The sequence below is a fragment of the Pantherophis guttatus genome, chromosome 12, assembly GCF_059756535.1.
Source record: "Pantherophis guttatus breed Tessera chromosome 12, ASM5975653v1, whole genome shotgun sequence".
NCBI lineage: Eukaryota > Metazoa > Chordata > Lepidosauria > Squamata > Colubridae > Pantherophis > Pantherophis guttatus.
In genome coordinates, this window is record NC_142074.1 from 14,975,902 (window position 1) to 14,998,526 (window position 22,625).

At 43.8% G+C, this 22,625-nt stretch overlaps 1 protein-coding gene across 4 annotated transcripts in view; it reads right to left on the bottom strand.

The window, feature by feature from the left end:
- Positions 1–21,665, bottom strand: part of DRP2 (dystrophin related protein 2) — a 47,757-nt gene extending 26,092 nt beyond the window's left edge. For 3 of the 4 annotated variants that reach the window (XM_034416653.3, XM_034416655.3, XM_060692128.2), the window contains exons 1-5: positions 21,145–21,614; positions 13,768–13,921; positions 2,930–3,063; positions 2,681–2,837; positions 1,248–1,368 (exon numbers count right to left, since the gene is read on the bottom strand). In XM_034416653.3, the coding sequence (XP_034272544.1) occupies positions 1,248–1,368; positions 2,681–2,837; positions 2,930–3,063; positions 13,768–13,875 (520 nt within the window). In that variant the 5' untranslated portion in view covers positions 13,876–13,921; positions 21,145–21,614. Of the gene's footprint in view, positions 1–1,247; positions 1,369–2,680; positions 2,838–2,929; positions 3,064–13,767; positions 13,922–21,144 lie in introns of all 4 variants that reach the window. The other variant, XM_034416654.3, reaches the window with a different exon arrangement.
- Positions 21,666–22,625: the final 960 nt, after the last annotated feature.

Here is a 22,625-nt window from a genome sequence, read left to right on the forward strand (position 1 = left end):
ATACTAAAATGGAAGATAGTTGTTCTGACTTAGGCTTCCTGAGAAAGCATAAATCACAATTTTAGTCCCAAAAAAACTCTTTTATTGAGACGGCTGTGAATTATGGTCATTCACAGCTCATAATGATTCACAAACAGTCTGTGAAGATTCCGATAGATGTCTGCTCGAGTTGACACAGTCTTTCAGGGTAATGTTGATAAGCACCCACCTTTATCTCCCTTGAAACTCTGCCAGATTAGTTTTGCAAGGCCAAACGGAGCACAGAGTCAAACAGACTTCTCAGAGCTTGAATTGATCATATGAACTAATTGCTTCCTGCAAAGGGTCACATCCGTTTGCTCCTCTTTTGTGTCTTATGGGAGGGGCCAATCATCTCCAAGCCTTACTCCTGAGTCGCCCCCTTTTTTTCTTAATTGTTCTTACCCTCTGGCAGCTCTGCGCATGCGCGCACTGGGAACAGGCTCACACTGTTCTTCTGCCTTGCTAATGTCAGATTCCGGAGGCTCTGGAGGCAGCACATAACTACCAGATGGCCCTGGTCCCCTCTCTGCCTCCGACGCAGAGCCCTCGTCCGAGCTTTCCCCAGACTCCACGACTGGCCCATGTTCCTCCCCAGCCTCCTCACTGTCCGAGTCTGCTGCCAGCTCCGCAGGCTGCCGGCAGACCACAACAATAGTATACTTTTCAATAACGATTGATATTATCGCATATATGTTTATATATATGTATGATTATGATGTTTATACGTTAACACTTTGGACACCTAGAAAACACACTGTTCAACATAGAAATGAAATATGTGATATAAAACAAAAAAAAATATTTAACACAAGAGACAACACTTGATGTACTGTTGCTGGAATAACTGGCTATCAATTATTTGGGTCCATTAGGCTTCCTGATTCTGAATATTTGATTTCCCCAGTTACTTCAGAAAGGTTCTTACTCATTCTGGGTAACCTTTTCCTATCAAAGGACTTTTCCTGGGCTGGGCTTTTAAGCCACAAGCTATTAATAAAGTTCTCCCTAAGATACTCCTTTGAAAAGCAGGAGGGCATCTCTGTGTCCACTAACACAGTTCTGGAGAGATTATTTTTCAAGATGAGGTTGAAAGACCAATCCACCAGCCGATACACTCCACCAGCTGAGCTGGCAACCTTTTGAAGTTCTGAAGGAGTCAAGAATAAGAGAGAATGTTTGGAAAGTGCAAGACCAGAGGGATGGAGAAAACGAGCAGATTTGCCAACCTTTGCTGTCAAGATTTACATCTTCCACTTCTTCAAACGGGTGCTGAGTAAGGAAAACTTGTGCCGATTCCAAAACGGAATAAATGTATGGTCCCCGAGACTTCACTTCTTCCATGAAGGCCTACATCAGGGAGAGAAGACCAGGAGAACCTGAAGTGAGAAGACTTGCAGTCTCTCCTTTTAATTCATCTCTGTCTGCTAGAGAAAAAAACAAACCAATTCTGCCTTCGTTTGCTCTTCTTTAAGATCCCCGAAGGAATTACAACTCATGCATACACAAGTGCAAAAGTCCTAAAAACGTTTGTTTTAAGTGGCACCCCTCCCCCCCGTGGCCCGTTTTTGCTCCCAGGGGGGTGCAGCAGGGGTGAAATGCTCCTGGATTGGGCCGGATAGCCTGGTCCAGTAGCGACCGTGGCTGTTGGTTCAGCGATCCGGTAGCGATGGCAGAGCGAAGCTCCGCCCACCCACCTGAGTGTCATTACTTCCTGATTTTAACCAGGAAGTAATGTGTTTTTTACCTTCTGTGCATGCAGAGAAGGTTTTACACATGCGCAGAAGGTCTGTGCACGCATGTGATGTGTGCACGTACATGGCACGTGTGCTTCTGAACCGGTAAGGAAAGTAAGTAGATGTTGTGGCTCTGTTACCTGAGCCTGTGTCATCGGCAGGAGAGGACTCCGAGAGTGAAGGAGAGGAGTTGGCAAGGCCTCCCTCTCCAGGACCCACCTCTCTGGCAATGCCTTCGGTGTCTGCCAAAGGGCAAGAGATAGGGCCGGGGCCAAGCACGTCCACGCAGCCACAGGTGGACAGTGATGAGGGAAATGAGTCTTGGCTGGATCCTTGGCAGCGTCGCAGAGATAAGCACGCGCAACAGAAGAAAAGGCGTGCCAGAGATTAAGCTGAGTCACTGGACCACACCCCACAGGGTATAAAAGGGGGTGAGGTGGCCATTCAGACTCTGTGACGGACAAAACTAACTACTATCAAGTCACACTGCATCTTTGGAAACAACATTTTCGGCCTTGGATTTATTTTACGAACTGGACAATTTTTTACTGTGTGCATTTTGTTTATGAGTAAAGTTCTTGGCAAGCAGCTACTGGGTTGCTGCCAAGCTTCTTATTGGAAGAATTGGTTGTCTGCCAGTTTATTTAACCCCCGGCTGTCTGTTTGTGTGCATGTGTGAGATGGGGACAGAACAGTAGATTTCATCCCTGGGGTGCAGAAGGCCGAATGCTGCCTGTCACACCCCCTGGCCATGCCCACCATGGCCACACCCACTCAGCTGGTCATTAATGCAGAGAACTGTTAATTTATTTGAATCCCACCACTGGGCCCAGGGAGATACGTGTTTGGAAACTCCTTGTGGATTCTGTTGGCTTTCTCAGATGTTCTGTAAGATGCTAGGATTGGTGTGGACTCTTGGTGCCTACCGTATGCCTCTCTTTCTCCTGCTGTACCAGGAGAACGTCCCCACGGAGCGGTAGCTGGGCAGAAATTTCCTCATCTTTTTGGCTAAGCCAGTCAATGATCTCCTGCAAAGGAATCTGCAGCTTGCCACTGTGATCCGAGAAGGCCTCTAGGCGAGCCCTGAGGAGACAAAGAAGACGTCAAAACCTGGGAGGACAGAAAAGAGGAGGTGTGGAAGCAAAGTTACACTTAGGACTCTTGGGGCTGCTTACCGGAGGCTGTGTGATTTCTTCTTAATCTCATTCCAGCATAGATTCATTTCCAGGGTCATCGGGGGCCCAACAGCACCGTTTGGAGGCTTCTTGTTCAGACTGGCTGGTATGGTGCCATCACGAGCTGTTTTAACCTAAGTGGAAAAACAGAGAACCTGATGAAAGAAGGGAAGCACAAAAGGGACAGAATCAATTTGATTCAGGCATCCCGCCCCCCCATAAATACGTTGCTGTTTATTTATTTAGCAGATTTATGTAGCCAGCTCTCTCATAGAACGTGACACTGGTTGTCCTAGAACCTCAGGGACAATTAAACAGTAGGACAAATATTAAAACACTGAAGTACAAATTAAAATGGGGAAAACAATTGAAAAACCAAGATTGCGAGAGAATACCAATCAACTCCTATAATACAACCACCTTGCGGGCTCCCCCCCCTGCGGTGGATGATTATTTAGATCTTTGAGTTTTAGTTACTTGTTACTTTGGGCATCCCATGGGCAGAAAGGCAGAATATTATTAGTAACCAAAATTGTGCTTGAAGGGGAGGGGAGTACACTTCATGGAGTGATGGAGTCAGCAGCTCAAGGCAAACATTTGCTTGGAATAAAAGCTCGTTCACAAAAACGTAGGAAAGAATTGCACCCAGCAGGAGATGACTATGCTACCCAGACCATGGTAGTTTTCAAAATGTAGATTCCTTTCCACACAACGAATGGTATCATGCCTCAGAACAAGCTCTACTCATCATCACTGTCATCATCAGCATCAACATCAACATTGTCATCATCAACATCATCAATATCAACATTGTCAACGTCAACATCAACATTCTCAATGTCAACTTCAACATTTCAATGTCAACATCAATGTCAACACTGTCATTGTCAACATCAACATCAACATCATCAATGTCAACATTGTCAACATCCACATCAATGTCAACATCAACATTGTCAATGTCAATGTCAACATCAATGTCAACATTGTCAATATCAACATCAATGTCAACATTGTCATTGTCGTTTATTTATTTATTTATTTATTCAATTTATATGCTGCCCCTGTGTTAGCTTCTGGCACTGCCTTTTGTCAAATTCGTAGTTGGCTTCTCCCTCGGCAGGCTCCCATGTGCCAGATTAACACGGAGCGAGTCTGGCAACGTAAACATCAAACAGCAGCATTTCCCAGTTTCAGTGTGGTGTAATTTTTCAGCACCACGTTATTTCAGGGGCATGCATGCCCTAAGATGCCCACTTTCTTTTTCTTTTTTTTAAAATAATTTGTATTGAGTTTTTAAGTTTTAAAAACAAAGTAAAGAAAAATACAACAAATAGCAAAAATACATTAACAAACATAACATTACATCATATATTATTTTACAGCTTACTGTATCTACATGGATATGTATTCTCGATTCTTATTCAATCTTTCATCTACATACTTATATTTACATTAGTATCTATTTACAAAACCATCATTATCTAGTTGACACTGTTTAGCGATTTACACTTCCTAGTTTTAACCCGGTTAAATTAACATTCCGAATTGTTATTTTGATTTCTTTTTTCTGACCAATCATATAGTTTATTCCATACTATAATATTCCGACTCTTCCCTCTCCTTAATTTCCAGTGTCATCTTATCCATTTCTGCACATTGTAGAATTTTTCAAATTACATTTCTTCTCCTGATACATTACTTTGTTTCCATCCCTGTGCGACAGTAATCCTTGCTGCCGTTAATATATGAAGGATTAGATATTGTAAAGATTTGTCTATTTTTGGGTTAATTATTCCTAATAAATAGAGTTCTGGTTTAAATTCCCTTTTTTAATTTGGTAATTTCCTCCAGCCAATTTTTAATTTTACGCTAACATTTTTTTTTACTAAGATGCCCCTTTTCAATTTCCGTACGTTTCAGCAATTGCAAACAGAAATCAAATCATTGCAGACCAAATCATTTTTTCCTTAAGCAGAGCAGCCAATTTCTTCTCTAACTAAAGAGGTTTACAAGCAAAGAGACACCGAAAGAGACACAACACGTTTGTCATTTTGTTCTAAGAAGCTGCTTTTCCCAAACATTTTATTTCAATTATCTTTTTTACAAAAGCTACCATCAGGCTACTGTTGTTTCCGCTGTTGGTTAGCCATTCCCAGGCTCAGAGTTGCCTTGAACCATGAGATGGGCAGACAATAAATTTGATGACAACAACAACAATAATAATGATAATAATAGCAGCCATAGCCATTGGTGCCTTTGGTAAATCCCAAAACAGCTGGAGCATCACTTGAATACCATCGGCACTGACAAAATCACCATCAGTCAATTGCAAAAGGCAGCTTCACTGGGAACGGCTCACATCCTGCAACGGTACTTTTAATACCACCAGACAACATTTGCCCACAATGTTCTTGGGAAGGACTCAATAGGTGAATAAAAATGTCAAATCCAGTCTGAATTTCTGGCTGATTGGATGAGAAACTATAATCATCCCCTGTTACCTGCTTGTATTTTTTTTTTTAATCTGCTGGGGGGAAAAAATCAAAGATGTCAAAGAGAAAAACGGGGCTCAAAAATGGTAGATGGCAACGTGTATTCTTCAGACAACCTGATGTTGGCTTCAAAGAAGACCCTGATTTGATTCCCAATGAGGGTTGCAATGGATCTTTTTTTTCTTCCCTTGGTAATTAAAGAGAGATTTCACTACAAAGAAATTATTACTGCAGAGCAAATACCAGTGACACAGAAAATGGAATACTTTAGTGCTGCTTCCATCTGCAGTTCTTTTGTCCCAAGTGTTTCAGCACGGCTACATTTAAGCATCATCAACTTCTTCATGGAAGGTTTACTTTTGAGAGCAGCCTTATCTGTCCTGATATTCCACAGTCTGCAGGAACTGGGCTCTTATGAAGCACAAACCCAGTTAGAAATCTGGTAGGTAGATGAATGGGAGAATTTCTCCAATACAGTCTCCTACCACAGACTGATTTAAAAAAAAAAAAAATCTTGTTCAAATTAGACCTCGTAACATTTTACATTATGCCTCTATCACAGGCCATTAAGGAATTATTTTATCAGGGAAGGAAATTTACAGGGAAAAGAGGGAGGATGAACAATTGCACTCAGCAAATTAATGGTTACTAATTGGAGACCTGAAATAGTTTTATGCAAAGACAGAGAGCAAGAGAGCACGAGAAAGGGAGAGAGAGAGAGAGAGAGAAAGGGAGGGAGGGAGGGAGGGAGGGAGGGAGGGAGGGAGAGAGAGAGATGATAAATAGATATAACAGATTAAAGAAACAAGATTAGAGAGAGAATGAAGATAAAGATAGATAGCTAGATAGCTAGATAGCTAGATAGATAATAGGTTGGTTGGTAGGTAGGTAGATAGATTAGATAGATAGATAGATAGATAGATAGATAGATAGATAGATAGATAGATAGAAAAATGATAGAAAGATATAGATACTAGATATAGATAGATAGAAGGATAGATAAATGATAGAGTAGAGTAGATAGGTAGATGATAGATGGAAGGTTGATAGATAGATAGATAGATAGATAGATAGATAGATAGATAGATGATAGATAGATAATAGATGGATGGATGGATGGATGGATGGATGGATGGATGGATGGATAGATAGATAGATAGAAGATAGATAGATAGATAGATAGATAGATAGATAGATAGATAGATGAGAGAGAGAGAGAGAGACAGACAGACAGACAGACAGACAGACATGGAGAGAGAGATGGCAAAAGGGCTGTTCCAAAGAGTTTCTCCACATTCCAAAAATCTTCCCATGCTAACAGAGTCTCTATTCTAATTTTGGGGAGCATCGCCCCATATTGTAACAGATAAAAAGCTTCCTTCTTCTTCCATTGAGATATATCCTGAATATAGCCCAAACAGCCTCGCCTTGTCAGAGTTTGCCCGGCTGTGCCCATTTCAAGCCAGGCTTGATTTGACAGGCTCCTCTCTCCTAATACGCCGCAACATCAAAAGCAATACGGATTTATGAAAAGAGAAAGAGAGAGAGAGAGAGAGAAAATACTGCCAGCTCCAGCTTAAAAAGATGCCCTTTATAAATCATTCACATCAAAGCTATGGTGCATCTTGCTGGGGTCACCTGGGATTTTCCACGTGCCCAAGCAGACTAACGACCTGCTCTGTAACCATTGTAGTTACCCAAAGCCCAAGGGGGAAACTTTTATCGGAATCCAAATTCTTTAAAGAAGAAGGACGGCAGAAGCAATCTTATGGGCCAGGCTGGATTAGAACCTGACATGGATAGGAGACCCACAAAAGATATCCACCATTCGTGCAGCAACGCCAGACGAGATCCCAGTGCCATGGCTCCATGGGAAATGGGACATTCATTACTTCTTCCCTTCAAATCAAATATTCTTTTTTTTAAAAAAAAACATTTTTATTGGGTTATAAATTATTATAAAATGGAGCGGTGCGGTGGCCTAGAGGTGGAGTTCTCGCCTCACAATCAGGAGGCTGTGAGTTCGATCCTAGGTAGAGGCAGATATTTCTCTCTCCGGGCACACTGAGAATATATATCTGCAGAACAAAACTCCGCATTGGTGACAGGAAGGGCATCCGGCCAGTAAACGCTCTGCTAGTTCCATTCGGCTGCCCAGACTCCATCCCGCAAGGGATTATGGGATCGTTAAAAGATGATGATGATGATAAAGTATTATAATATACAAAATACAAAACTAAATAAGAGGACAGTGAGAGGGAAGGGGAAAGGGCAAAGTAAAATGAGGAAAGAAAGAAAAAGAAACTTGACTTTTGACTCTCTCTGTTACAGTAGAATAAGGCATTAACAACAAATCACAACTTTTTGTTTTGCCATAATAGTATGCAGAAACAAAAGCACTTATGTTCTTTTCTTTAATTAAAGTAGTCGATTTTGCCATTTCAGCCAACTCCATCAACTTCTGCAACCATTCATCCATATTTGAAATCAAATAGTCTTCAGAATTATGTGTATGCCGTTTTCCAGCTTCAGTTTCAACGTATCAGTCGTTTGCCACAAGAGAAGTCCATCTGGCTGATCCACTCACCCCTCTCTCAATTCTCAATCCACTCACCCCTCTCTCAATTGGACAATCTGGAACTGTACCGCCTGCGGTCTGATCTAAGCATAGTACACAAAATTGTCTGCTACAACGTCCTACCTGTCAACGACTTCTTCAGCTTCAACCTCAATAATACATGGGGCAAACAATCAATGCAAACTCAAGGTAAACCGCTCCAAACTCGATTGCAGAAAATACGACTTCAGCAACAGAGTGGCCAACGCCTGGAATGCTCTACCTGACTCTGTTGTTACTTCCCCAAACCCCCCAAACTTTAACCTTAAACTGCCCACCGTGGACCTCACCCCATTCCTAAGAGGTCCGTAAAGGGGGGCGTGCATAAGCGCACCAGCGTGCCTTCCTTCCCTGTCCTGCTGTCCCCATTTATTTGTATTCATTTCCTTCCTTCATTTCCATGTCTATGTTCATATTCATACCTGCTATCTTGTACATGTTTGACAAAGAAAGAAAGAAAGAAAGAAAGAAAGAAAGAAAGAAAGAAAGAAAGAAAGAAAGAAAGAAAGAAAGAAAGAAAGAAAGAAAGAGCCTGGTGGCTCAGCAGACTGATAGCATTGTGATTAACACCAGCTGTCTGCAATTACTTAAGTTCGAATCTCACCAGGCTCAAGGTTGACTCAGCCTGCCATCCTTTCTAAGGTAGGTAAACTGAGAACCCAGTTTGTGGGGGCAATAAGCTGACTTTGTATAAATATACAAAAGTATGAAGGCTATTGCTTAATGCATTGTAAGACGCCCTGAGTCTCCGAAAAAGGGCGGCATATATATCAAACAAACAAACAAACAAACAAACAAATAAATAAATAAATAAATAAATAAATAAATAAATCCCCCTCTGCCCCATCGGCACACCAGATCTCTGCATGATGGGCTTTCTTTTGAGATCAAGGCAGGCATTCATCCTTCGGGGACCATGGCTTACCTATTCAGAAGTTGGGGAAGTTGAGCTCCATGGGGAAGCCCATACCTGGCTGCCAGCTCCCTATGTCTCCAAACCACCCCAGAAAGTGAAGAAGAAACGGGGAAGGGAGAAGTGACAGAAAGGGCAGGGCAGGGAGGGCCCAAAGACGTTAAGCTCGCTGCCTTCAGGCTGTGACCCCCTTGGAATCTGCAGGAGGTGGTGGCAGAGTGACAGCCAACCGTTCTCTCCGTGAATCAGGGCTTTGTCTAGGTGGAATTCCAGCAACTTCCAAGCCATTTTGACTCTGGAGGGGCGGGGGAGGGGGACAACAAGAGAGAACGTAGAACTGCTTACGGGCGAGGAAGGCTTAAATGTTACGGGTGAGGCTCTTTCAACTCCCCCAAGCATGGACGTGTGACAGTCACGCTTGACTTTTCATTACTCAGGCAAAAGGAAGCTCGGTCAACCGGGGTTGGAATGGCCTTTGGGATGAGGTCTTCCAGGCACGGGGAGGGAGGGAGAGGGTAGATGGGGCAGGGTCTCTGCTAGAAATGGGCTTGGAATGAAAAGCCCACATCACATTTTGCGCAGCCCTACAGAATTGGGAAAGGTCCTTCGGTAAGTTCGCGGTAGAAAGATGTCCTCTTCGACAACAAGGGTTGAGAGTGTCAGGCTCCAAGTAATGATGAACTGTGAAAACTCTGTCAAGCTGAATGCAACTCAGAATGTCCAAAGATACAAACAATCCCACGCCCCAATCAAATTCAGGCTTGACATGAGGGGTCTCAAAGTCTGCTGGAAGAAACGTTCAGCCACCTGGTCGTGGAGCCCATGCAGCGAAAGCTTTCAATGGCACAGTAGAAGAGCCACCGTCTATTCCAGTGGTGGGATTCAATTTTTTTTTACTACCGGTTCTGTGGGCATGGCATGGCGGGCGGGGCTTGGTGAGCGTGGCAGGGGAAGGATCCTGTAAAATCTCCATTTCCTCCTGATCAGCAGGCAGAGAAGAGATGGGGGCGGGGCCAGTCAGAGGTGGTATTTACCGGTTCTCCGAACTACTCAAAATTTCCGCTACCGGTTCTCCAGAACTGGTCAGAACCTGCTGAAACCCACCTCTGATCTATTCTCAGCCTTCCTTGTAGTTCCCCCAATATTCAAGGGAGCGATGGGATGAAATCAGGGACTGAATTATTGAAGGCAGGAGCAAAAGGATGGGATTCGTCCATCTTTAGTAGCTACGCAAACCCAGGACCACTGCCCACTGCCTCTTGTACTGCAAAACTACTTTCCCAGCCTGCTCTTAAAGGCACGCGACCCCCCCTCCCTTTGACCGGATTGCTGTCCTAGAACAAGACTCCAATTCCCATGCTCTTGAAACCCATCATACAGGCAAGAGGCAAGAGGGGGTGAAATCCAGCAGGTTCTGACAGGTTCTGGAGAACTGGTAGCGGAAATTTTGAGCAGTTCGGAAAACCGGCAAATATTACCTCTGGCTGGTCCCAGAGTGGGGTGAGAATGGAGATTTTGCAATATCCTTCCCCTAGCAGTGGGGTGGGAATGGAGATTTTGCAGTATCCTTCCCCTGCCACGCCCACCAAGCCACGCCCACAGAACCGGTAATAAACAAATTTGGATTTCACCATTGCTTGGGGGGGTGGGGGGCTGTCTCCACACTTTGCTAACTTACATGGACTATCCCGTCTGGGGCTCCTGAAAATTGCACTTCTGTATTTCCATTGTCCCTTAAACCAGAAACCCAGAAACCGCAATGGTCTGAGAATGAGTGTCTCTTTTCGAATTTTCATCGAAAATTTTATCTCTTTTTCTTCTCTAATATTTCTATTTAAAACTTCTAGAGTCAATATAGTGGAGACAACGGGCATCCTTGTCTAGTACCTTTTTGCTTTTGCAGATGACCTGCTCTTTATTACTGAAGAACCATTAACAACAATAAATAAATTGATAGAAAAACATTAGTGAGTTTGGGAAAGTAGCCGGCTTGAAAATTAATAAAGATAAAATGAAGATAATGACCAAAAATATGAGAATGAGTGTCTCCACTAGATAATTGACAGTCAAGCTGAAACGAAGTTAATCGAGTAAAATTAGCAAACTTCCTCAAACCCCAAACCAGTTACCCATATCTAATCCACATATCAAAGCATACGGTCTGCAAACACAGAGTTAATTAAACTAGGCCTCCCAGAGGAACTGCTTGTTCCCAAGAATAAACATACCTACAAACACACACACACACTCACACTCACTCACACCCCTAGAATCAGCATGGAGACACTTCACCCTGAACAAACTCCCCCTATAAAACTCGCCTGCTGTACCCCGATTTCTCTGCAGCCTGCCCTTAAAGGCAAACTGTTTTGTTTTTAGGAATAAATAGAATCTCGTTTTTATTTATTCTTGCGCAGCCTTGGCTCAAGTTGGAACCCCAAATTTTCCTTTTGACACTTGCATCTGGAATTCTTAAGAAGTCTCTGTTTTCTCTTGGGAGAGCAGGAATTTGTGGCTGGCACCCAATCCTTAGCACCGAAGAAGGAAAACATGCATTGTTTTCACCCAGAGGATTCCATTCCCATCAACAAGGATCTCCCACAGATTTTTGCTTCAAAGGGCATTTCCTTGCTCCAACTCGCCTACAAGCACGGGATTAAAAATCCCTGCTCACTTCTGCTCCAGCTCTGCCTCTTTCTTCTTCCCTCAACCAGCCTGATGTGCTACTCAACACCTCTGTTTTATGGAATAGAATAGAATAACAGAGTTGGAAGGGACCTTGGAGGTCTTCTAGTCCAACCCCCTGCTAAGGCAGGAAACCCTACACCACTTCAGACAAATGGTTATCCAACTTCTTCTTTAAAACTTCCAGCGTTGGAGCATTCACAATTTCTGGAGGCAAGTTGTTCCACTGATTAATTGTTCTAACTTTCAGGAAACTTCTCCTTAGTTCTAAGGTGCTTCTCTCCTTGATTAGTTTCCACCTATTGCTTCTTGTCCTGCCTTCAGGTGCTTTGGAAAATAGCTTGACTCCCTCTTCTTTGTGGGAGCCCCTGAGATATTGCAACACTGCTATCATGTCACCCCTACTCCTTCTTTTCACCAAACTAAACATGTCCAGTTCCTGCAACTGTTCTCTATATGTTTTAGCCTCCGGTCCCCTAATCATCTTCGTTGCTCTTCTCTGCACTCTTTCTAGAATCTCAACATCTTTTTTACATTGTGACGACCAAAACTGGATGTAGTTTTGCTCGCTTTTGCTCCATTCTGAGGGCTAAACCTCTCTCTGTTGATGATCTTCTACAAAACCATCATGAATGGTATTGAGAAACTTCTCCAAGTCTTGCATTTTTCAAATATCTCAGGAAGTATTTGCCAGCCACCCTGGTCATGGAGTAAGGCTGGAGTAGAAAAGAGAAGACCAGTTAGAGCAGGAAAGGCGCCACTTTGACGTAGTGGTTAAGGCACCGAACTAGAAAGCAGAGACTATGAGTTCAAGTCTCGCCATAGCCATGAAAGTCATCTGGGTGACCCTTAGGCCAATTACCAGGATATAGTGAGTTCTAATCCCGCTTTAGGCATGAAGGGTGACTTTGGACTAATCACCAGGTGACTGTGAGTTCTAGTCCCACTGTTATGTATTATAAGAAGTTTTATGACCATATAAGGAGTGAGTGAGGCTTCACTCAGGTCCGCCAAAACGGCGGGAAAATACCTGAAGCTCATTGGTTCAGCTGTCTGGCAGCCCTCTATAAAAGAGGACACTGCCAGACAAGCAGGTTGTTGGGTTGCACTGTTCTACTAATAAAGAGCTGAGGTCACTAAAGAGCTGTGTCCGTCTCTTCCATCATCGAATCTAACACCCACCTTAGCCATGAAAGCCAGCTGGATGAGTTTGGGCCTGCCCGTCTCTTTCAGCCCAACCTACCTGACAGGAGGTGGTTGTTGTGTGGAAAAATAGGAGGAGGAAGGTGTGCTGCACGATTATTTGTAAAAATAATAAAGGCAGAGTACAAATAAACAAACTGGGCCGTTTGTGGTTCTCAAAATGAGATAGATGGAAACGGAGGCAGAATCGTCCTTAAAATGTTATTGTAGGGAAATGCCACCTTGAATCAGAATCCTTTTTCCTTTTCCCTCTGATTTCGTTTAGGTGGATAAAGAAATGAGGAGAGAGACTTAGGGGAGGGAAAAAAAACCCCACAAGAATATAATGCTATTTAGAAGTCGTTGTGCGATGTGCAGGGACTCGAAACAACAAAAAAAAAGGAAATGAAATTCCAGGGTGGTGCCCATATTACGAGCCTTGTTCCATGACTGCAAGTTAGGGATCATTTTCTTTATGAAATCCATGAAGGTGAAGTGCTAAACCACAGAGTAATCCCTTACACAGGTAAGGCCAAGAAGATAGCCGTTAGGTGGAGCATAAAGGTCCACCTAAATGACGTGGTGTCTCAGTAGGGACATGATGGCTCAGTGGGTAAGACGCTGAGTTTGTCGATCGAAAGGTCGGCAGTTCAGCAGTTCGAATCCCTAGTGCCACATAACGGGGTGAGCTCCCGTTACTTGTCCCAGCTTCTGCCAACCTAGCAGTTCGAAAGCACGTAAAAAAAAATGCAAGTAGAAAAATAGGAACCACCTTTGGTGGGAAGGTAACAGCGTTCCGTGCGCCTTTGGCGTTGAGTCATGCCAGCCACAGAGACGTCTTCGGACAAAGCTGGCTCTTCAGCTTTGAAACAGAGATGAGCACCGCCCCCTAGAGTCGGGAACGATTAATGCGAGGGGAACCTTTACCTTTACCTAAAGGTCTTACCTGAGACTGAGGGTAGGAGGTGCTGTTGCGACGGGACGCCCCGGCGTTGTGCCATTCACGACATCTGGGGAGGGTGAATGAGCATCCCTGCATGACCATGGGCTGCATTAGAACAGATGCTCATGAGGACCAAGCCCGGGCTGAGCAGTGGCAACTGGAAGGAAGATGGAGGACAGAAGTGTTATTCCATCTTTCCATAGGATTTACAGCAGCATCTCAACCTTTGGCCGTTTTAAGATGTATATGGACTTCCAACTCCCAGAATTCCCCAGCCCCCAGTCAGAATTCCCAAAATGCATTTATTTATTTGTTCAATTTATAGGCCACCCACCTCACAATCAAGCTTCCAATATCAAAAGTAGCAAAGGCTAAAAAAAACATTTAGGGATTAAAAGTTAAAAACAATAAAATTCACATTGCAAAGAATGTAGAATAACAAAGTTGGAAGGGACTTTAGAGGTCTTCCAGTTGAAGCCCCTGCTTCAAGCAGGAGACCCTAGACCTTTCCAGACAAATGGCTGTCCAGTCTCTGTCCAGGGATGGATGTCGATGGAGATCCTCAGTCATCCAGATCATGGTTGTCCCGAACGTGCTTTTTTAAGAGGCAACTGGACTTTCTAGTTTTTCTTTGAAGACATTTTGCTTCTCACCCAAGAAGCTTCTTCAGCTGTCTGCAAGGAGTATAAATCCTTCCATTCCCCCACCATCCAGTCAGAGCTGAAGAAGCATCTTGGATGAGAAGCAAAATGTCTTCAAAAAAAAAGCAGAAAAGTCCAGTTGCCCCTTGAAAAAAAGCACCTTTGGGACTCCAGTGATGGAGCACCCTCAACTTCTGGAGGCAAGCCGTCCCACTGGTTAATTTTTCTCACTGACAGTAAATTTACTTCTCCTGGAAAAGGAGAATGTGGAGATTAAGGGCCAGTGCGTAGATGCGGTAGAGGTGGGATCTTCTCATCTATTAGCCACCTCCAGAATGGGACATCCCTATAGGGCCCGAAGCCAATTGGCAGAGCCAGGTTTTACTTACAGATAGATACAGATTAACAGAGATGGAAGGGACCTTGGAGGTCATCTAGTCCAACCCCCTACCCAAGCAGGAGACAAATGGCAGTCCAGTCTCTCCTTGAAAGCTTCCAGTGATGAAGCTCCCACAACTTCTGTGGGCAAACTTTATTGAGTTTATTTATTTTTCTATATATTATTGACTTAGTTCATGAAAACGTTTCCTCAACTTGGCAAAACCTGAACCCCTCTGAGCTAGACTTCCAAAGCATATTGTAAGGTCCCAAAATGTACTTGGGTCACCAGAATGCCAAAGAGAGAGACCCAAGAAGAGGCTTGGAAAAAAAATATCAGCTTTTATTTGTACAAAAAAGAGCTGGGTTGACCATACCACTATATATAAAGAGCATGCAGTGAAAGGCCACACCTTGGGGAAGGTATGGCATCCTTTTATACCTTCAGAGACATCATTTTAGTACCCAATTCTGGTCTCCCTGGCCCATGCCTTCCTTTGGCAACGCAGCAAGGAACAGGGGGGTTGAGTGCTTAGTAACAGAGGGGCTGGGTGCTTAGCAACACAGGTATTTGCCCGATGTAACCCTCCCAAGCCATGACATACCCTGCTTCTTGAGATTTCCACCAGGCACGGAGTTGTACAAAAAAACAAGATATCAGAAGTTAGATCACTGGTAGAAGCAAATGGCAGAGGCAATTCCAATTCTTAGCAAAGCAATTCTTATAGAAGCAAAATGGCAAGTCAAGCCAATTCTACTGACTCTACTATTATGTCCCACTAATTCTACCTATTCTATTATCATTATTATGTCCCTTTATTATTTTTTGGTAAGAAAGCTATCTCGTGTGCTTGCTGTTGGGAAACTTCCCCTCAGATACTACAAAGGCCAAATCGCTTGCTCGCCCTTGGGAAGGGAATTGCTTAGAACGGGCACATCCTGGGAGAAGAATCTCTCTGGGGTCCCCCCTCTCCACCCCACTTTTTCGAACCAGATGAAACCGACGGCTCGTGGGAGACCAAAGACTAGAAAGCCACTGGATGAAGAAGGAGAAACGAATGGAAAAGTTTTGAAATTCTGAAAGATTCTAGGAAGCAACATCAAATCAAGCAGAGCAAACCTTTGAGTGCCTCTCCCTGGTGATCGGATGTAGAGCAACATTGTGCATTTGTGTGTGTGTCTATGTGTGAATGTGGGCTGTAGGTACACGCTTGAGTCAGTGTTGACTCGTGGCAACTGAGACTACTTCCTGTAGTTTTCTGGGCAAGATTTTAGAAATCTTTTGTCACATTCTACTCTTATTTGCAGGTCTTTGTATTGTTTTTCTCTTTCTCAGTTCTTTCTCTTCTGCTGTCTCCATTTACTGCCACATCCACTATCCATATCTTTTAAATCTTTTTTATCAATAGTTGTTAAGTCTGGGGTGTTATTATCATGATTATTAATCCAACTATGTGCAGTATGCTGGCTAGAGTCTGCTTTGTGATCAAGACAGCATAAAAGGTGATTAAATGAGCAACTAACAGCCTCACGGAACAAAAGAATGAATTTCACTGCATTTTGCAACTTTGATGGCTCTGCTTGTAAAACCAGGGTTCCAATTGCTAGTATTACTACTATTATTCTACTCAGGCTGGGAGCATCTCTTTTCCGGGTACCACAGCATGATCTGAGAGGCATTTGTATATAATAGATCTCTTTTCACTTTCAGCACTGTACTTTTCCAATTGTCAGTGCCACAGACAAAGATAAAATACAAGGCATTTTCTAGGCACCGTCAGGACTTCTGTGAGTTCCGGCTAAAAAAAAATCCCACTGAAGCTTTTTGCAGTAAAAGACTTCAATAGAATTTGTTTAGGGAGATTGTTCAAACTGTTGTTTTTGAAACATGGCTTTTCGTACTACAATCACAAGATGTAAAAAGTTTAGATCAAATCATGGTAACATGGAAAAGAAAAAGAACTAAATATTTAGCTTAACATGGCGATTAAAGGAACTAAACACAACAAAAACTAAAAATATATAAAAATATTAATAGCTAGGTGAAATATATTTAATTCTTAAACATTAAATCTGAACTATACAGCTACACATTAAGTCATCTTTTTATTTTTTAATCATAAAGGCTTTAAAAAAACTTTTAAAAGATCTTTTAAAAAACTTTTAAAACATAACACGCTTAAACCTTGGAACAGGGGCAGGTTTCAAAACCCGTCGCTACCGGTTCACTCGTGGGCGTGCGCATGCTTGCGTGTGCGCACTACACTCTGCACATGCACAGAGGTGGGTGGGCGGAGCGTCCTGCCACTGCCGGTTGGCCCGATCTGAGGCGAACTGGAAGCAATCCACCCACTGCCTTGGACCCATTCCTTAAAATCAGAAGACATAAAATGTCTTTCCACTTAAATAAAATTAGTGTCTTTGCTGTACCACAAACTCGATAAAGTTGAAGCAACCCATAAGATAATAAATCCAACATTTTATCCAGAACGTAATTAAATGTTATAGTGAGATCCTAAACATATTTTCTCCAAGATTATCTTAATATATAAATGTAAAAAAAAATAGAACAAAGTTATAACAGAGCAAGACCAAATCATATGAGTTAAAGAACTATCGGATTCTTTGAAGTCACATTAGTGACAGAAAGTGCTATATGAGACTAGTTATTGTAATTGATTCCAACCTGCACCATAATTAAAACATAATTTTATCCCAAAGGATAGAAGAGTGATGTTTTAAAAAGGAAAGTTTAAAGAGAGATGACAAAGCAGGTCTGATTGATTTATAAATAAGAGATTCAGTTGAATCTGTAGCTAACAACTCAGGAGACCAGAAAAATGGAAGGACTCCATCTACCTATCATACCTTGAGTTCACTCAACTAGACCACCTGTAATAACCCGAATTTCCTCCTTTCGCTCAACCACCTTAGACCATGCAACTTACTACACGTGAATAACACACCAGGCTGAAATACAGTTGGCTAATTTAGTTTGTGGTGAGAATAATACCATGCCATCCAGAAATTCCAACACTAGTCTGTGTGGGCAGCCTTTTGTTAGCTAAAGAAATATTCTGGGCTTTTGCCCTAATACATCTACACTATTTTTATTGGATTCTTTAAAGTAAGATGTAGATTAATGCAGGGGTCCCCAACCTTTCGAACCTCAGGGACCACTAAATTCATAATTTTAAATCCCGGGGACCACTAATATGATCTGCCCAATGACCAGCTGAGTGGGCGTGGCAAGGTGGTCATGTGACTGGGTGGGCATGGCCAACTCTGTCACTCACGTTGAGGGGCGCCTTGCCAGCCTCTACTCACTACTCCTTGCCTGCCCTCCCGGGCTCCTTAGGATCCCAACAGGAAGCAGTTGTTCGAGCTAAGCAGCCACCACGAGAAAGAGTTGGCAAAAGATCTCAGTTCAAATTGGATCTGACCGAGAAGGAGGCTCAGCAGAAGCACCTCATTGAGGACTAGGAGCATAGGTTTTCCAAGCAGAGGGAAGACCTGCGGGAGTGCATGGCCAGGTACCGGCCCTTGGAGGCTCAGCGGGCTGAGATGGTCAGCCAGTTCCAGGCTGTGATGTAGTCTCATTGGAACAAGGCCCTCCGGTTCTTCGCCACCAGCGGCGCTTCCCTCCAGCCTTTGCCCAAAGCCCTGCACCAGGAGGCTGAAGCAGACCCCACGTCAGAATTTCTGCCCTCTTTTGACCTGCACAAAAAGACCCTGAAGTGGGAAACTCTCTGTAGCAACACAAACGTTAATTGCACGTATCCGGCCCAGGGGCCATAGTTTGAGGACCCCTGATTTAGTGCAATATAAAAAATGCAAATAATTTTTCTGCAGACCACCAAAATTTTCTCACGGACCACCAGTTGGTGACCTCTGGACTAGTGTACAATTCAAGTGCTCTTGAACTTTTACTATCCTATTTCACGACCTAGAAAATGTTTCTACTTTCTAGCTAATGCTCCCAGTTGTTCTAAGATAATTGTCTTTAGCCTTTGCACTTTCTGTTATTATAATTTCTGGTCCATTTTTTTTAATTAAAAAGGAAACAATCACAATATTGTGCAGCTATGCATTTGGAGGTTCAGTGCCATTTTTTTTCTAAAGCTTGGAAAGCTGATGCTAGTGAACGGCACCTGAGGATTCTATGTAATATTTTGAATACTAATTGGTGGAATGGATCAAACAATGCATTTAATTCTTTGTGTGTCAAGATATCGAAGTCACCACCCCAGAAAGAAATATCCTTCTATGTCAAAAGATTTCTCCTGCTATGAAAGGCAGATCAGATTCAGCAAATAATCTAAATTGGTTTTGCAAATAAAGTCAAGAAGGATTTATACAAAAAGCAAAGTTTAATGCAGGGCTGGGCTGGATAACATTGTTTTAGGCTGAGAATCTCTTGATTCTGGAGTGGTGTGCTAAAGGGTCAAATAATAATAATAATAAATTTTGAGTACAGACGGATTGTCATTTGGAACACAACACGCCAGATATCATGGTTGTCAAGGGCCGAAGTGTACAATTTATTAACATCGTTGTTCCAGGAGATGCCAGAGTTGAAGAAAAAGAACTGGAAAAAAATAATGAAATATTGCGACCTGGCCATTGAAACTACACGATTATGGATGAAACATGTAACAGTGATACCCATTGTCATCAGGGCACTTGGTACCATGTCTAAGAATTTTACAAAACACATCAAGAAATTGCAGCTTCCTACAATAACAACAGTGGAACTGCAAAAAACCTGCGCTACTCAGAACATCATATATTTTAAAAAGGTACTTGGTTGATACCTAGGATGCTGGCAGCAACCCGTATCAACCATCAGCACCAGTCAATGGTATTTGTGATGCATTTTTGAATGTTCAGTTGACTGAGTTTCATGTTTAATGAATAAAATAATAATAATAATAATAATAATGATAATAATGATAATAATGATAATAATAATATGGTGCCAGAGTAAAAAAAAACAAGGTTCATGTTTGAATAACATTCTCTGAACATCTTTGACATTGTTTCCCATCCTTTTAAATAATTCCCTTCTTCTGTCCTGTGAAATATTTTGATTTGGAGGAAACTTCTAGAGAAGCTTGGAAGCTGCACCCAGAACTTGGAGAGGTGTTTGCAACCCCAGGCTTCAGCCAGTTTCTTGGCCCAGCTTACTATTTCTATCTGCAGGGTGACGATGCCCCGTTTTGTACAAAATTAAAAGAAGACCCTAGTTAAAAATCCGGCATCAACCTCATTGAAATGATCGGGAAGCCCCTGAAATTCAACCCCAATAAATGCGTATTCACGCATCCCCTGGTTTTGCCAGTCTCCCAAAGTGGCCAATTTCAAGCTCCAATTGCTTGATTCCCTCTTCATAACTCATCGCTAGGACTGCAGTATCGACTTGGGTCGAACGGTCTTGTATTTGGTTTTTATTTTATTTTATTTTATTTTATTTTAAGGACCTGGCCCGCGTGATGGGGAAGTACCTCCAGGCGGAAGCACCTTGTCGGGATTGTGATTTTAAAGGTAAAAAAAAAAACGTAAGGTGTCCTTTGCCGGTTTTTTTTTTCTCTTGCCAGCCTGCCTTGAAATTTGCAATGTCTCCTCTTCCCACATTTTCTGATCCTTGACCACATCCAGAGAACAAGGGCATGGGAGCCTGTAAAGTCACCCAGCTCAAGAGCAGCTGATCACAGCATTGGTTTTAGGACACCTTTTCAAGGTAGCAGCTAATCTGGGTCTCTTCTCCTCCCCCCCAAAACGTGGGCTATCCTGCTTATCTGCCCCCCTCCCCTTTCTCTAGAGCCAGGCATCCAAGCTTTTTTAGGGTGTTGCCTCATGCTGTCTTCCCATCACATCTGAGCAAAGTTGTGGCCCTTTTCCTACACCCTCTTATCTCCAGAGAGATGTCACTGGGATCAATTTTTTTTTGGTGCCTCTGGGAAGATTTAGGGATGGGGCTGCAGGGTGTAGGGTGCTCGGGGACAGCGTTTTGGGGAAGGGGCTCCCTCCTACGCCGCCGCCGCTGCTGCTAAAATGCTGGGTGCTCTGTTCCCTTGGGGTAAAAAAAAAAAAAAAAGCAGCTTGTAGAACATCTCATTGGAAAATCAGCCATGAAATTGGGGAGGTGAAACAAGCAGAAGGGAAAGGAGACCCTTTCTGGCAAGGACCCCCAGAGGAAGGAGGAGAAGGAGGAGGAAGAGGAAGAGGATGGTGGGGGGAAGCACAGAGGCTGGATGATGATGATGATGATGATGGGGGAAGAGGTGATGGGGATGAAGATGAGGAGGAGGGATGGAGGGAAAGGAAGGATGCTCGCCTTCTCCAACCCCAGCCGGCCTACCTGGAGGGGTTTCCCGGCGGCGAAGGAAGACTCGGCAGCAGCAGCTGCTGCTCCTCTTCAGCCAGCCCGGATCGAGGCTTCCTCCGGGGGGCCCCAGCGGCATCCAGAGCCTGGCCAGGCGATCGCATCGCCGCCCCCGAAGGACGAAGCGGAGATCCAGCAAGCAGATCGCTCGACGCTGGCCCCTGGCGGCGATGGCTGCTGCCGCGAAAGCCAACGTGCTGCACCCGGAGCCGGTCGGCGAGGAAGCGGCGGGAGGAGGAAGAGGAGGAGGAGGAGGGACCGATCCGGCAGGGGAGGGGGCGGGGATCGCCCCCTGCCGCTGCGTGATCCTCTTCTCAGGCTCGGGACCGATTGGAATCGGGGGTTGCCGAGCGGGCAAAATCGAGGCGTGCCGTTCCACGCGCGCCTCTTGCGGGCGAGTCCATGCGCCGCCCGCCTTCCCTGGCTTGGAGGAAGGCTGCGTGGATGGGGAAGGGAGGGGAAGGGAAGAGAGGGGAAGGGAGAACCCCCCCCCACGTGTATGGGGAGGGTCCTGCTTGGAGCAAGGGAAGGGGATCAAAGGGATCAGGAGTTTAGCTGGGGGAGGGGGAAAGGAAAGGAGAGATAGGAGCCTGGCAACTTTTGGGGTACCAGGATGGCTCTGGCAGCGAGGAGGAAGATCTTCCCCTCCAGGAAGATCCTCGAGGGTGGATTCCCTCCCCCCCACGACCATCCCACTGGTGGGCTGTGAGCCAGGCGACTGGCCATCCCAGTGGTGGCCCCCACCGCTTTGGAACTGCCTCCCCCCCCAGGTTATTGATGGCTCTTTTTGCATCTTCTAACCAAGCCAAATCAGTTGGGTGAAATTCATTTTTTTTTTTGGCTTGGGGTGTGATTTATGGATCGGTTTTACTGCTCCCCGAAAGTGGCAGATTGTAAATGTGGCAGGTAAATTAAATGGACGTTTATAGCAGAAGAATTAGCTGAGGGTCACCCCGGGGAATTAGAAAAATCGGCTTCTAAGTTAGACTGGCATTTAGGGACATAAAAGGAATAAGCACACCAAAAGATGCACTTGCTTCCAGCTCCTGCTTTTTATTCTGTGATAAGAGCAAAGATCATCTTATTGAACACATAACTTGAAGATGATGTTGGATAACCATTTGTGTGAAGTGGTGTAGGGTTTCCTGCCTAAGCAGGGGGTTGGACTAGAAGACCTCCAGGGTTCCCTTCCAACTCTGTTTATTCTATTTCTATTTCTAACTTGGCTGGAAAATTATATGGACACTGAGAAGCACTTTTTTAAAAAAATTACTTTTTTTTTTTTTAAAAAAACCCACCGCAGATCCATATTGCAGGCTTTAAAAACTAGAACATAAACAAAGAACTCCAAATTTAAAACTTAAGTCCTTGGCTGGTGGAAATTTATGGGAATAGCCCCAATCAGAAACAATAGTACCCCATTAATAGCCTAGCCCTAGAGGAAAACCAGCAGCTAG